Genomic DNA, 16,014 nt, shown 5'->3' on the forward strand with positions numbered 1-16,014 from the left:
CTGTAAAGTTTTATGTCCCATATTTAATAGCAGTAAATCAGGTGCATTGCATGATAGGTATGATATTACTGCACTGTGAATGTCATTGTGTTATATGACTCTTTTTTATTCACTTTGACTTTTATCTGTGGGTTCCCATGCATATGGAACCCTATAAAGCAGGCAGCATGCAATAATCTAGAGGCTTCCAGCACTGGAGTTACTGCAGATGTATTCCTCTGCAAATGTAACCAAAACATTAATTTTCTCTGTGCTTTACCTTATCCTTCTTTTGTTTCTCATCTTGGTATATGATCCAGTGTACCCCATCATTACTGTAAGCAAGCTTGTAGGACCCCACAAATTGGACGTGACCAAAATCTTTAGCTCCTTGGGTAATTATGCCGGTGATTTTCGTAGGGACAAGCAGGTCAACCTAAACAACAACAAAAAAACCACAACAAACCAAACCAACAAACAGATATAAAACAGAACACAGAAGAACGTAATCAGAACTGACTTCACACCACACAAAAGCAAAATAGTACAGCACTATTGTTCACACAGTTGTTCACAAGACAGTTCTCAGGTGCAGGCAGGGAACCCCAGGGCTGTTAAGAAGCCCCTTAGTGAACGGCGAGAGAGGACCCTGTCCAAGAGGTGGCTTTGCACTGCTTTGCACCGCTTTGCAACTGTGCCCACTGCATGCCGACATCACGGACAGTAACTTTCATTCTCCAAGCTCCAAGTCAGTTTCCTTCGGTTTTCTGTAGGTTACTTACTGCTTACACCACCTAAGGGCACAATGGGGCTAATCTCGTACCATTTTCCACTGCGCTAGGTGCCATACATGGTCCCAACAAAACAGCAGTCTCCATTGCAAATAATGTGTAGCCAAAAACTGTTCCCATGTGCTCCTCATAATCAGAATCCACTATGCTAGAGGCTGGTTCCCTAAACACCTTTCCCTTTAATTTGAAGTAACAGAGTCCATGCTTTACTAAGACTTTTAAAACATTTGCTAACACACTTATTTCCCCGCTGAAGTCGTCTTCTCTCTTTAAGCCTTTGTTTCTTTTTCTACCTCTAAAGCTCTGAGTGTTTCATTCCTTCGATTTTTTTGAGTTCTTTAGTTTATAATCTTAGCACAAGAGTTTTAAAAATTCAAGGCAGGAATCTTAATGCCTAATAAAAACCTGAGCTTTCGAGTGGCTTTCACATGGGTCAGTACATCTGTGATCAGTTCTTTTGAACCAGAACCCAACACTGAATAGAAGAGATTCGGGCCAGATGCCTTGGATTAAAATGATCAAGGAACTGAATACAATAACAGAAGTAAATTGACCTAATAATGTATTTTTAGAGGAAGAATGGGGGAGTTGAATTCCCTATCAAAATTGACATTTTCTTGAAATGTGAAGGTAAAACTGAGGCTCCATTCTTTGTCTTCCAGCAATGCTGCAAGACAGTAAAAAAAGAATAAAGGTAGATTTATTTCAAAGAATAAATGGCTGTGAAGCAGTCAGCATTTTTAATATTGTCCGTTAAATCAGGCAAGAGAGACTAATAGTAAAAATATTACAGTTAAAATGAGAGGAATGCTGAACTTCATGAGAAGATGAGTGAAATGTTTTTACAGCAAAACATTAAAAAGAGAAGATGAAAAAATAAAGAAACTCTGGCTGATCAAATACTGACGATGCAGTCTTGTGATTTTGGGAAGCAAAGTCCCCCTGAGCAAACCAGATTTTGACTGGAATGTGGTGCACAACAGAAGAACAGATGTGATACAAAGCATAAGAAATTAATCATGAGAAGAGAAGGAAAAATAAACAAGCAGAAGAAGTCAGCTAGTCCAAGACAATGCCTTTGAAAGATGGACACTATAGCTTGGAATCTATAAAGAAGAAAGCACAGAAAGGTGTAAGGCTACACTTATAAGAAAAAAAAAAAGACTCTTTAGAGCAATCAGATAAGACTGGAGACTCCTGCCTCAACATTTGAAGACAGGTAGCAAACAATGAGTAGCAAATCCTTTTAAGGAGTAACTTAAAAGCTTCAATACTGAGGTACTATGACAATTAAGTAGAAAATGTAATTTTCTGCAGATGGTCCAAAGAGTTTTGGTTCTACCAGAATGAACTAATTTATTGCCATCTGATAGCAGCAATGTTGCTCAGAGGAGCACCCCAGAATATGAGGGAAGTATCCTTGAGAGGCAAAATATTTTTTGTTTTCTCTTTGGCCAGTGGAGAGAGGGACTCTATCAATGATCACTCAGAGCAGGAGTCTGCTTTGGATGTTCTTGTGGGCTACTTGTAGGGACTCCTTTCTTCTGTAAGGAGGGCAGGGGGGCTTGCTTCCGTAGCCTAAGTGGGCCTCTGGGAAATAAGCACTGATAATTAGTACAAGTCTTTCATGAATTAATAAACACCGGGTCTCCAGACCTTGCCTCCAAATATTTTGGAATCTAAATGAATAGTGTGTTTTTCAGAAAGGCTGATCTGGTAAGGAATCACTAATTGGTCCACACTTTGAGGCAGCATTTGAACTAAATATTTCAGAGTCAACTTCAGATACTTTTTATAAATAATTTTGGAATTAGCATTTTACAAGTGTAACCTCTTTTTAGAGAGAACGCTTCTACAAAAAGTCAATGTGTTTCCTGTTAACTTGAAAAAAAAAAATGCCTCCATAAAATCAGTTGTTTATTTTTAAAACGCTGAAAGTAATCTAGAAGGATTTCACAAATATTTAACATGGCCATGCCACTCAGGGTATTTCTCATTGAAATTCAGAACAGGGAGAAAAAATTCTCATTAAGATTCAGGGGATTTCAAAGGTAAAATCACAATAAATCTTTATTATCACATAGATCCAGTGTTAATAAAAATGTCCCAGTAACAATTGTTTTGTGCTTATAGGACATAATCCAGTGGCCTTGTACTCTTGTTCAGAAAAATGATGTGGGAAGCTGAAAGGTAATTTGGCATGTGTTCAGTCTCTTTCTGAAAGACTTACATAGCACTATGTAGAATATATGTGTGTGTATTATATTAAAAAAATAAAAAAGAAGTAATGAACAGACACAATCTGTTCTAGGTTTTGACAATACAAACAATACATATTGCTGGAGATGGAGGAAAAAATAAAAGGACATAGCACCAGCATCTCCTTCTCATAATTTAGTATCTTATGTACTTATTTATTCATAAGCTGATAAGAACCCTTCAGGCAATAAAGAGTGCTATCAACCTAGCATTAAAGAAATATAGGTTTTACTCTGTTGTTTTCTTACCTTCTACAAAGGGTTAACACCCTCACTTTTCATTCTTCTTATTGGAAGTATTTACAGCAGAAAGGTGAGAAGAATTTACACCAATTTCTAGGCAAAACATCTGCATGAAAATAGCCTAAACAAAGTCATAACTTCCCATCAGGACACAGAACACATTTATTCAGTTAGTGTGGATTGCAAGTAACACGCAATCAAATAAATTACCAGGGAGAGTAGCTGAATTAACACACAACCACTATGTACTCTTCAAAGCTGAATGTGATTAACAGGATCAGAATGTGACTTTGGCTTTTTCAATGCGGCAGAATTTAGAACGAGGTAGAGGCAATTAGTCTGCAACTGATAGGATCATTAGCTGGTTACAAGAAGAACCATGGTTTACAGTTGAATTTACATTTCTACAAGCAGCTGATCAAAAAGCAGTTTAACATCTTGTGTCTGAAAGAACTCTCTTGGGCTATACCTATTCCCTTTTCCCAACTTGCTTCAGATGTTAAAGACGATTCAGTGTGATTTGGAGGAGAATTAATTTAAGAAAAGCACAAAGACAAATCCACCTGTGTATGAAACCTTTTTAATGAACGATGCACGGATGTGCAGCATGAGCTCTGTGTCAGTGTGCAGTCAAATGCAGAGGGACTAGTACTTGTACGCCAGGTAGATCTTCTTCATCTGGAGAAAACAGTCACATGCAGTCACATCTCTGCTCTGAGCAGTCCCAAGCTAATAAACCTCAGCTCTCAGGATCTGACTATGCAGATGCCCCTAGTCTTCATATAGCCACCTTTGCACCTGAACTCCTTGAGAACTGCAACTCATAGATGTGGAGACCTGCATCAGAAAACCTGGCAATGTTCATGTCTCCCAAAAGCAAGAACATAAGGATGAGACGCTTCTAGACATTTGGGACAGCTGCCCATAAACCGGTTTGGAACTGCAAGCAGTACAACTGCAATTGCATGCACTGTGTTTGAGCACCGCTATGGAGCTATGAGCATCCTTGTGGTGATGCACTGCCTCCACAGCCTACTGGCTTGGGTCTCTGTTATATCAGGAAGCTCAGTGCAAGTGGAGTAGATGTGCCATGAAATATCAACCACGACTTTCTGAACATCCCCTCCCACTTCTTTTCCCTCTTCTGCATACTTGGAGGAAACACGTTAAGTTCCAGGCATTTGCTGGGACTATAAAGGAGGCAGGACAGCAGATGAAGATAAGCCACCTGTGCACTGGGCTCAGGAGAGGAAGTGGGTGGCTTTCATGAGATCACACCTGAAGCTGAGAGGCCACATGGCTCAAGTAGTCTCTCCTGGAACAGAAACACCACTGCAACTCTGGCTTGCCAGAAGAAAAGCCTCAAGAAGATACAAATTGTAGAATTCTCCAGCACCTTGCACACTGATGGGGGAGATGGATTTAGATGGCCATACCTGGCAACTGGCTCTGGGTGGCCTTGCTTGATCAGGGGCAATTGGACCAGCTGAATCCCAGAGGTCCCCTGAAAACCTCAATCATTCTGTGATGCTCTGAAACCCAGCAAAACCCAGCCACACTGCCCAAAGCACCAGAGGCTGGGAAACCAATAAGCACAGGCTGCGTTCATTGCGTTCATACTGAGGAGCATCGGTGCCATGGGCTCAGGTCTGTAAAGCAGAGCAGCCGATATGGAGAGCAGGACAGCCACACAGCGTGTGCTGCAGGGCTCTTACTTCCAGCTAGTCTGCACCAACTTTTGAAGCACGTCTTTTGGCTTAATTTCCTCTGAAAGGAATCCATTTCATGCTCTGTGAGGATACTCCACCATGTGAACCAAAGCGTGAAAAGCAAAGACAGTCTTTAAAAATAACACACTCCTTATCTACACTGTAATGTTAAAAGAGAAGAAAAAAACCCTCAGAGTCTAGGGGCCACCAGGTCCTATTTCACAGTGAAGATAATGGTAAAATGGTTCAATTGACCTTCAGCTGTGCATCTCTTCATCTCAGGACATCCAATCTCAGCTTCAATTCAAAGATGCAAAGGAGAGAGATGAGATGAAAGATTTCAGGAGTGCTGAGGGTTAACGTTAGTCCAATAATACTTTTTAATAATTATTTTTTTTACAGATATTACATTTCTGCTCCCAGTATGGCTAATCTTACGCACAGCTTTTCTTGTAATTTGAGAAATGTCATTCTTCTGCCAGGTTTTCATTTATTTACCTTTGTGAGGTTTTTACACTCTTTTTTTATCAGTTGTTGCCACTAACGAATTTCTGGGTAGTCCTATTCTACTTGGCAAATAAAAGAGTCCCTTGGCCTAAAAGCACCAGGGATAGAAACCAAAGAAATTGACCCAACGCATGTGAGAGGGAAGCACCGCCAAGGTGGGGCACGGTTCCTTAAAAGATTGAGGAAAGAAGGCATGCATGGTCCCCAGCTGCTATTTCACCAAAGTGCAGATCTGCCTATCACATATGCTGGTCTTGCAGGGAGGTCTCAGATATTTTGGGATGTTTAAGGTAATGTTAGAGACTCATGGTTGGGCACCTGAATCCCACCATGACCATCTAATGCACTTAAGTTGTCCTGAGCAGGTTATTTACTCTTCATTTAAGACCTCATGACTCCCCTGATTTTTCCAGGCACACTCAGGATAGTTGCTCTCTGCACCCAAGCCTAAGAAAAGGAGGGACAGGCTTGCAGTGTTTGCAGCGTAAATGTAGAATTGCAGATCTCCTTATATTATTGATCTGATGTAGGCACTTAGCTTTCTCCTCCAGGCCACACACTGGAGATAACAGGAAAATTGGTGACAGCATAGTACACTTGTTGCAGATGTGCAACATCTGTATGTTTCTAACTACATTTCAGCAGCATTTCTTGTTTGTAAAATGTGAAGCTTAGCATACTCATTAATATGAAGGCTCACATTAAAAATCCCACCCAAACAACCACAAACCTAAACTATGATCCATCATGCCTAATTGCCGAATTGTATCTAAAAACTTTGGAGGAAAAAACCAACGAAGTGACTATACACACTTAGTAGAGAAAGCTCATTTCCATCACAGCACCATATGTAGCAGACTGTTTTTGGTATAGTCACTTAAATATTCACTATCAGAGTAAATACTTATTAATAAAACCTGAAAAAAAAAATGCACTAAGAAAATAAGTTATGAGACAAAAGGAAATGCTCTGGAAGCATAATAATTTGATAGGAAGAAGCATTTCAGAGCTTTTTGTTCAATATTCCACTATAACGGATTTTCATTCTTGCAAAATAAAATAAAATAAAATAAGATCTATTTACATTTAATTTGTTCTTAATTAGCTAGTGTATGTTTTAAATTAAACATCTTCTTTTATGCCTAGGAAGAGAAGGGTTGTTTTCAGACAAAATAAGATTGGAGTGCCATTATTTTGCTTCTTCAAAAATGTGAGGTTTGTTTTGCTTGCTTCTTTTTCAATTTAAGATTAAACCTTCAACATTATTTTAACATTGTGCTACTATATTTTTAATATCTGTAGTCCTCTAGGCCAAGATAATAAATATGACTCTTATTTTCTTATTTACTCTCATTTTCCTCTTCTTAAAGAGCACGTTCCCTCTGAATCACTTGATAACGACAGCAACTGTGCATAAGAAACAAGTTAGAATACCATGTACCATCAGCTGTGCCCAGTACAATTTACAAGGGAGAAACTGGTGTGTGAGGTCTGTCTTGAAATCTCCACGGACTGACTGTCAAAAATACATCTCAGGCCATTATTTTGAAAATTTTGAACTGAAACACACACACAAACTCACAGGTCACTTGGTTTCAATTAGTAACTCCTTAAGCAGCAGCCACTTAAAGAATTTAGAGTGTGTGAAACTTTCATTGATGTACTTATGTATTTAGTAATCACTGTTACAGAGATATTGGAGGAAAAGGAGAAAAAACGCTTGAATTACTACAGGATTTTTTCAGCATTTTAGTAAAAAATCAGATGCATAGAATCAGCTGCATAGCCATTTTAAAAGCAGTAGCTATTTCTTATTGAGAAATGTTATATAACCACACTTTACTAAACCATGACTAATCTCATTTTATTGATATCTCAAACCTAAAGTGTAAAAAAAAAAAGAAAGAAAAAAAGAAAAAAGCAAATTTTAGCCTTGGGATCTGGATTTTCAAAAGCCCCAAAGGGAGTTGCTACCCGTTTCCTATGGGAACGCAAGGCAGTTGATGTTCCACGGTTGTATTGGCATGCTGGTAAATCCTGCTTACAGCACACACAAGATAACGCTGCTTTCATACTGCTCCTGCAAACTGGAATGACTTCTGTGCGTGCTGGCAACTCTCACAACTTATCAGGAAGAATTCATGTCCTCACGGGAGATGGCAGTACATGGTATATCCAGGTCTGAATGCAGTCTGAAGTAAAAGAAAATTTAGTATTTCAAAATGATAACATCAGTGATGGTTAAATGTATAAATTTTTCTCCTAACACTGAATACTTCACATCTGGTGCAGGAGTCTTTTTACTGTAAATGTGATTAGACAATTTTTGTAGATGTGACATAGTTGATTGCATTGGTCACCAACAGTCAAGAAACCATGAATAGAACAGTAATAGTTTCTCTGTCTGGTATGGAATATTCAAAGCTTATCAGTCCTTGATGATGCTAAGAGATTTTAAAATAGTCCATTAAATTAGCAGTGATTAAGCAGGCTTAGGCATCTGGTGGAGTTAGAAGATTTTGAGCTGCATTAGTACACTTTGCTGATCCTTGCACCTAGTTATGGCTAGAAATAGATAGGGATATTGGAAAAAAGAATTCATTTACATTCAGTTCTTTACATAATAGTACTTGCCTTTAAAAGAAAAAATTGTATAAAACTGTGTGATAATAAGAAGTAGCTTTCAAGAGTGTCATTCCTGGAAATTATCATTTAAAGCAGTTCCTGCTGTACTAACAGTAATGTTGCTGATAACTTTTGTTCAAACGCTTTTGACAATGACTAAAGGTGAAAATAAAACACAGAAAAGAACAATTACCAAAAAAAAAAAAGTTGGAAAATATTGACCATTTGAATGTCTTTCCTCTAATCAATGAATAAGGAACACACAATTTGAGAGGCTGGACAGGCTCCACTCTTAAAAAGAGTGGGAGAAGAGCAAGAAAGTATTTCTGTTACCTCCTCTTATGTTACTAAGATATATCTCAAGTTGATGAGCAAATTTTTTAGTAAGATTTCTTGTGTGCCAGTTCTGTGGGCTCTGTCCCCATGTGGATTCCTTAGTTTTCTGTTAAAGACCATTACAGGGAACCTCAGATGCTGGAGTGGGCAGAACCGCAGCAAAATACCGACACAAACAGATAGGAAAAAACTTGGAATGTAAGCAAGGGAAATGTGGTCTGTTTAACTGTAAATTTCAGAAGGACACTTGAAATTTGAAGAGTGAGGAAGGTAGCATTTTATACCGGCACTTTGAAACAGTGGCAGCTTTTGAGCTGCAGTCAGGAGAAATCCAGGTATCTCAGATTTCATTTGTCTTAGGGTTTCAGTGTGTTATGGGATTTAAGCTGAAATTAAAGGCTGGTGATGCAATGCCTGGGAAAGCAAAATCCTTTGTTGCAAATGAATTACTGCAACTTCTACTTGGTTTTCAGCAGGGAAGATGATGTGATAACTTTTACTGGAGGACTGATAAATATCTCTGTAAAAATGTTTGGATCACAAATGGACTCACCTACGCATGAGCAGCTCATTTTATTTTTAAAATGAAAAATAATGGTGGTAATATGCAAGTTCATTATTCACCTGGTCGATTTTCCCCAGGTGATTAATAATTTTGCAAATATTTTCTGCAGTACATAAAAATGTCCCAATAATCTATGAGTATCTAGGCTATAGATCAACAAGTAAACTGCAGATAAGCTTGCACACAAGATACTGCAAAGTGACTAATAATTAATATAACTACTGAACTGTTGAAATACTAACGAAAACCTGCCTGTAAGCAAAGTTAAATCTGCCTAGAAGATAAGTGAGGTTTAGGCTGAAAGTTCCTCCATGTATTTAAAAGCTCTGAGTGCATGACTCTTATTTTCACAGGAAAAGCAGCCAACGCAGCATCATTCAGCCATTCTTTTTAAGAATGACTTCGCCCATCTGTCAGCCAGGCATTATTATGTGCAACCTGTTTCATATAGCTATGCTGCTGTAGCTGTAAACTAAAAATGCCCAAATTGTGCTACCAGACTCCGAAAACGACAGTAAGCTGCTTGCTTTTTTTTTTTTTTTTTTTTTTTGTGTGTGTCCACAGCCCCAAAATGATAGGACAGGCTTTTGTTTACAGCAATACACTGTTAATGACCAGCAGATATACACTAAATTGGTGCATTATGGCGTAGGAATTGGCTCTGACTTTCTTAGCTAGAGAAGTATTTTTCCAGGTTTAGAGAAGAAACCAAGTTTCTTTTCCCTTTTAGACTAAATGGCTTGGCACTTCCAAGGCAATAATCTCATAATGTACTGGCTTGAATACAATTAAAAGGTCTATTAATCTTCATTCTCCAGGACATAAGAAAGATTATCTGTTATTAGTCAAAAGGACACCCTGGAGCCCCTATTACAGAGCTTCATAAATAGACCTCTGGTCAAAATAAGACTAGGCTACTGGCAGGACATATCCAACCTTAGGACTCAGTTCTGCCTTTGATCTGACACAGATGTATTTTCTTGGCTTTCAAAACACCCTGTAACGCTTATCGGCTCTCTGCACCTACTGCAGAGCATGTGGAAAGCACAAGGCATGACTGATTTAAGGGATTAACACTTTGCTAAAATTGTTGACCGAGCCTGGAGTTAAACAGGAAAATATTTTCCTGTTCCCCCAAAGTAAAAAAAAACCCAAAAAAACACAAAAAAACCACAAAGAACTTTGTGCAGTCAGAAATGCAAAAAAACCCCCACCCAACCACACACCCTGAGAGATATAAGATGAAGAGGAATGCTTTTGAAGGAGTTGATCGGGATCTGGGCAATCAGGTCTGCCTGGACCAGGTTCAGTTTCTGATCTGGGTAAGGAAAAGAAGGGTCATGAGAATGGACTTCCACATTCCAGATAAAAGTAACAATTGAATAACTTTTACTGTTTTTACCATATATTCCATTCTAGAGCTTTTGTGACGAAAGTTCCACAAAAACTGATTGCCTGGGAAACATCATAGGATTTTTCTACGAGGAACTTGGATTAAATGAACTTCCAAACAGCTTAAGCCCAGATCGTACACTGGAACCCACAGATGCAGTAGCAGTTAATTCAAACTGCTCTAGAGTAAATTAAATATTAAGTAAAGCTGATCTGCAACCAGAGCTTTAGTATTCAGAAGCGATAAAAAATTGATTTGTCTCTGAAATTTGAATGACAGTTTTAATAAAATTATGTTTGATCATTTTAATAGTGGTATGAATTTCTATTGAAGAAGTTCAGAATTATCTATGAATTGTTTCATTTTCATAAGAACTGGTACAAAAGTAAAAATATGAACTCCAAAATATTTTAAATGTAATTTAATAGCAAAACATAAAATGCTGCATTTTAATCTAGAATGTTTTCATTATCTTTTCATAGAAATGAAAAGAGCATCTCAATTGTTTAAAAGTTTTTTTAATTTTTTAAAAAATTGACAGCTACTCCCTCTTTTGTATTGTTAAATAATTAATCAAAGGGGTACTGATGCTTTGGTGCCTAGGCAACAGGGTAAATCAATGCAGACAAATTACTTCCTAAGCTTATCTGTACTCTTCTCAGTTTGGAAAAAAAATGATAGAGAAGACTGTAGGTTTGTGGACATGGAGTTTGTTGGTTGCAGCTACATTTATTTTGAAATTAAGTACTCTCCTTATGCCTCAATAGACCATATTCCTTAGGAAAATCACTAACTGCCTGTGATTGGCCTCTAGAACTCAAATGAGCCCTGAATAATATTGTTATTTTATTACTTTTCTTTGGATTTACCAAGTTAAAACACTCCTATCTTTGCACCCTAACCCATATGAGAACATAAAAAGAACATAATGCAGAAGGTGGGCACATAAATATATTTACCTCAGCCTCTCATCCAACGTTACAACAGGGTGTAAAAAAATTTTTGTAAGGTTAAGAAAGCTAGGATCTAGCTGGCTGAGACTGGAAAGAATTTCAAAACTCACGGCTTCTGACAAAGAACACTGGAAAAAAACACTCCCAGGTTGGTAGAAAGGTATCTGCAGCTAGAGCCTTTCTTTTGATATAACTAGAGGCCACCAATGGTCAGGCAGTAACCAAAACTTAGACCATTTGAAAGTCAAACTGGTTGAAATGGATCTTCTGACAGGGTGCACACAGATTTTCAGAGCCTGCTTTGTCTTTTTTACCCTTCTCTTTCACTCACCTCCAACTGATTTTTCATTACACTCTACAGTACTTCCACTGAAGAAAACAACAACCAAAACACATCTGCATGTTTTTTATAACTTAAATGCAGCATAGTATAGGTTCCTACGTGTAACCTCTCTAAGCCTTCCTGAAATAATTAATTCCATGATTATTCATGGTGACACCTTTGAGATAACTCTCGAAAGTCACTTTGTAGATTCATTAAAAATATTAAATATTACCACTATTTCCAGTATAAATAACTATAGATGTGCTGCAGACATTACGCTTGTTGCTTTCCATGCTTAACATATTAAAGATTTAGTTGACAACAAATGTTATGTCATGTTCAGACTGAGCAGATTAGTAAAATCATTTGAGTCATTTTTTCAATATCAGAAAAATGCCAAAATCCCCTAGGCGTACTTTGGCTACAGCTAATTGCAATCAATATTTTTTTAAAAAGAAGAAGATAGTAAAAGAGAAATGTACAACTATGGCTGGAAAAGCAAACATAGCCCTCTCAAAAACACAACAATTTTCTATAATAAACAAGGCTGGATCTCAAAGAAAGTAGTATCTGAAGCAGAATATTTGCGAAATGTTACATTTGCACATACCCACACAACCCCTACTGACATCTGTTACAGCTAACAAAGAGCCGCACACATACCACAGAGGGTGAAGTCTGGTCTGCCATAAACCAGCAGAAAGATAGGAGATGATCAATTATTAATGAAGTCGAAATATTAACTTAAAAGTTTTGAGCACCAACACACAGAGAAGTCTGTGAAATCACAGCATTAAGGAATCTGAAAAGAACATATTTTCAGCTCTGGGCAATGTGTTTTCCTTGTAGATCCATCAGACATTTCTTGCTTTTTTTTGTTTTTTGTTTTGCCCTTGTGTTCCCAGTCTTCCCTTCGCAGAGATTAATCTTTTAAATGGCTCCTGCAGCCCTTACTCTGTCAAGTGGGTATAAGCCTAATTTATTAAAGCCCAGTGTTTACTGTCAAGGAATCTGCACCTTTGTGGAAGGCTTGGCAAAACCAGAGGTTTTCAGTCAACTTCAAGCATGCGAGAGATGTTGTGACACATCCACTTTCATACTTTGGTGCTTAAAAAATAATTTTAAACATATAAATCAGAGGAATAAACTTGAACATCTACCAATTGCATCTACCAGGAAAAAGTCTGGATAAGAACATGTCTCAATGTAAATTAACTTATACTGGAAAGCAAAGCATTACATTCACTGGCAGACAGGAATAAAAGATCTTTGCTTATCACTGCAGCAGACTGTCTGCTAAGTAGAGTTTTCTATCAAGAATTCAAGTAAAAAATTCTCCACTGACTGTAAGTAGATGTTTCTCGCTCATGCATTGAGGTTCCATGGAGTGGACTGTTGCCTAACTACTACTCTCTAGGCAGCAGAAAATACATCTTTATTACCGTAACACAGATCAGCAGTAATTTGCGTGCTGACTTGCAACAGATTATTGTGCTTATATCAGATGACTCTGTGAAAGAACATAATTTTCAAGTTTACTATGGTATCCAATAGCGAAAATGTTCATTTTTGTCATAGAACACAGTGTTTTAAAAAGCACGGGCATTAATGGAAAGTTGGTAACTTTAGACAACAGCATCTTAAGTATTTTTCCTCAGTGACTGATTCCCAGCGAGTCTTCACAGAAGGGTTTTGCCAAGGTGGTTAAAGACACTCCCAGGGTTACACCCACAGGGGATATAACTGTCATGTTTTTCCCAAATGTCATGTTAAACCAAAGAGATTTAACAGCTTTGTGGAACTGGATGAGAATATTCTGCTCAAAGCAAGCACTGCGTAGCATTTCAGTTGGGATTAAACACTGTTTTTGTGTTAGCCCCAAAACACACACAGAAGGTCCCGATTAACCTCCTTTATGTTAGTAATGTGGTTACACCCATAAGGTTCAGTGAAAACCTTGGCTATAGGCACTGCATGCAGGTACACGCATTAAACTTCCGGAGTTCACAAGAAATCACTAGCTCGGTGAACTTGACCTTCTTACATCACAGGCCAGAGTTCTCACCCCAAAGCTACAGACCACCCCCCGAGACTCTCGAGGTTATACAGTTCAGTCCTTCTACACTGCAAAGCTATGCACAAGGCAGATCAGCCTTTTCCTGCATGAAATCCTAATTTCAGAAGGACCTTGTCAGACAGACGGCGAGGGAGTTCACTGGTGAGGCTGCACCTCAGATTCTGGGTTCAGTTTTGGGCCCCTCATGACAACACAGATACAGAGGGGCTGGAGCGTGTCCAGGGACGGGCAGGGGGCTGGGGCAGGGGCTGGGGCACCAGGCCTGGGGGGGCGGCTGGGGGGCTGGGGGGGGCAGCCTGGGCAGGAGGGGGCTCAGGGGGGACCTGGTCGCTCCCTACAGCTGCCTGGCAGGGGCTGCGGGCAGCGGGGGTCGGGCTCCGCTCCCGGAGAACAAGTGACAGGGCGAGAGGAAACGGCCCCAAGCTGCACCAGCGGAGGTTCAGATTGGGCATTAGGAAAAATGTCTTCACCAAAAGGTTGTCAAGCACTGGAACAGGCTGCCCAGGGAAGCGGTTGAGTCACCATCCCTGGAGGTGTTTAAAAGCCTTGTAGATGTGGCATTTAGGGACAGGGTTTAGTGGTGGACTGGCCGGCATTAGGTTAATGGTTGGACTCAATGTTATTAAAATTCTTTTACAATCTAAACTATGATTCTATGATCCTATAAACACTTAGGGGTTACCCTGATTTAAAAGTACTTCGTGACTCCCCAGGTTACATGACCCATACTCCATCCTGTACAAGAGCAACAGGGAAGACTGGGGAAAAAAATACTTATCTTTACAAAATGTATAGATTTTCACTATATGAAGTGGATATTTTGTTCACAGTAGCAGTTTTGATTGTACCACTGTGGGTAAAGCAAATAATTCCTAAATTAATAATAACAAAAAAGCGCCAATATAGGCATTCTCAGTATTTCCAGAATTATGCAATAAAGTGGTATGAACCCTGATACTATCTGTAATATTCAGTAATTTATTTCTGAGGTTGAGATGATGATCCTATGATGACAACACATTTTGAACTTTGTTTTGAAAGAGACACTTAGTATGCATGTCTGCAATTTTGCTGGTGCACAACAGCATGAAGGTCAAAGGCTAAATCAGAGTATAGCATTTGTACTTTTAAAGTTATCTTCTTTGCATTCTTCTGTTTTTGATTACACATTCAACTGCAAAAGACAACCTTAAAGAAAAGCAATTTTATTTTGGTTGTCCAAATAATGAACATGTGAAATAGGCAACAGCCATTTAAAAAGCTAAAAAAACCCACACACAATCCCTTACATTTTCTTGGGACTTCACAGAGCTCATGAAAGCCTCATTGACTGAGATGGCAGTGAAATTATCTGTAAGCAGAAGTCTGGCTGTGTTTTGATTGCTCAGAAGCCAATCAGGGTCTTTACACGGGCAGGATTTTGAAAAACCGTTTCTTTGAAATGTTGTAAGATGGCACCAGCTCTTGAGAGCAGGTGGGAGGAGCAGCCTGTAGAGACTCTCGCCGGCTGTAGCTCAGCAGAGCATGGCAAAACATCACAGACGTGCGTGGTAGCAAGGAACGCGATTCATTCCTGACGCTACACAAATGACTCATGCGGGGCCTAATGAAAAATCCAGAAGAAATTCTTGTACAAAGTTTTGAAAGATGAACTTGGTTTTTAATAAGGCAACTCTTCCAGTGATTTTGCATACATTTGGTGAGTTTTCTTTTCTATGCTGAAAGTCCTTTGAAGTCAAAAAGTATTCTTCTATTACAGAAATACTCACACACACACACACACACACGTATATATTCTCACCTACACAGATATATAAATTCTAAATGTACTGCATTTTTGTTTAACAGTTTTCATATTTCCTGATCTGTGAAGTTGCTATTTGGGTTACAGCAGCATACTCCCAAACATACTCCTTAATTCAGTTTTCCATCAAAATTCTGAATTCTGATTTCTCGGTCCCCTGAGAGATTGTGTGTCCCTATGCCAGGGAGATATGGGTACGGATTTTAATGTTTATATATATGTACATAGATATATAAATTTACTTATGATAAATTCAGCTGTGATCAGGTGTAAGCACATGTGGAAGAAGCAGCAAATTTTAAACTGAAAAACATTGCTGCAAGCAGGTAGGAGAAGCGAATTTCTTGACGTAGCAGCAATCAAAGATCAGGAGATCCAATGTATGGGATCTAATGAAAAAATGGAAATAAAATTCTGTGGGATTGTGTGGCTGTTGTATCTGGGGCAGT

At 38.7% G+C, this 16,014-nt stretch overlaps 1 protein-coding gene across 2 annotated transcripts in view; it reads right to left on the bottom strand.

Annotated features, from left to right (window-relative positions):
* The window catches only part of EDIL3 (EGF like repeats and discoidin domains 3), a 257,246-nt gene that overhangs the window by 14,046 nt on the left and 227,186 nt on the right, over window positions 1-16,014 (bottom strand). For both annotated transcript variants that reach the window (XM_055791610.1, XM_055791609.1), the window contains one exon: window positions 260-415. In XM_055791610.1, the coding sequence (XP_055647585.1) occupies window positions 260-415 (156 nt within the window). The remainder of the gene's footprint in view (window positions 1-259; window positions 416-16,014) is intronic.

Source organism: Falco peregrinus, chromosome Z, assembly GCF_023634155.1.
Source record: "Falco peregrinus isolate bFalPer1 chromosome Z, bFalPer1.pri, whole genome shotgun sequence".
Taxonomy (NCBI): domain Eukaryota; kingdom Metazoa; phylum Chordata; class Aves; order Falconiformes; family Falconidae; genus Falco; species Falco peregrinus.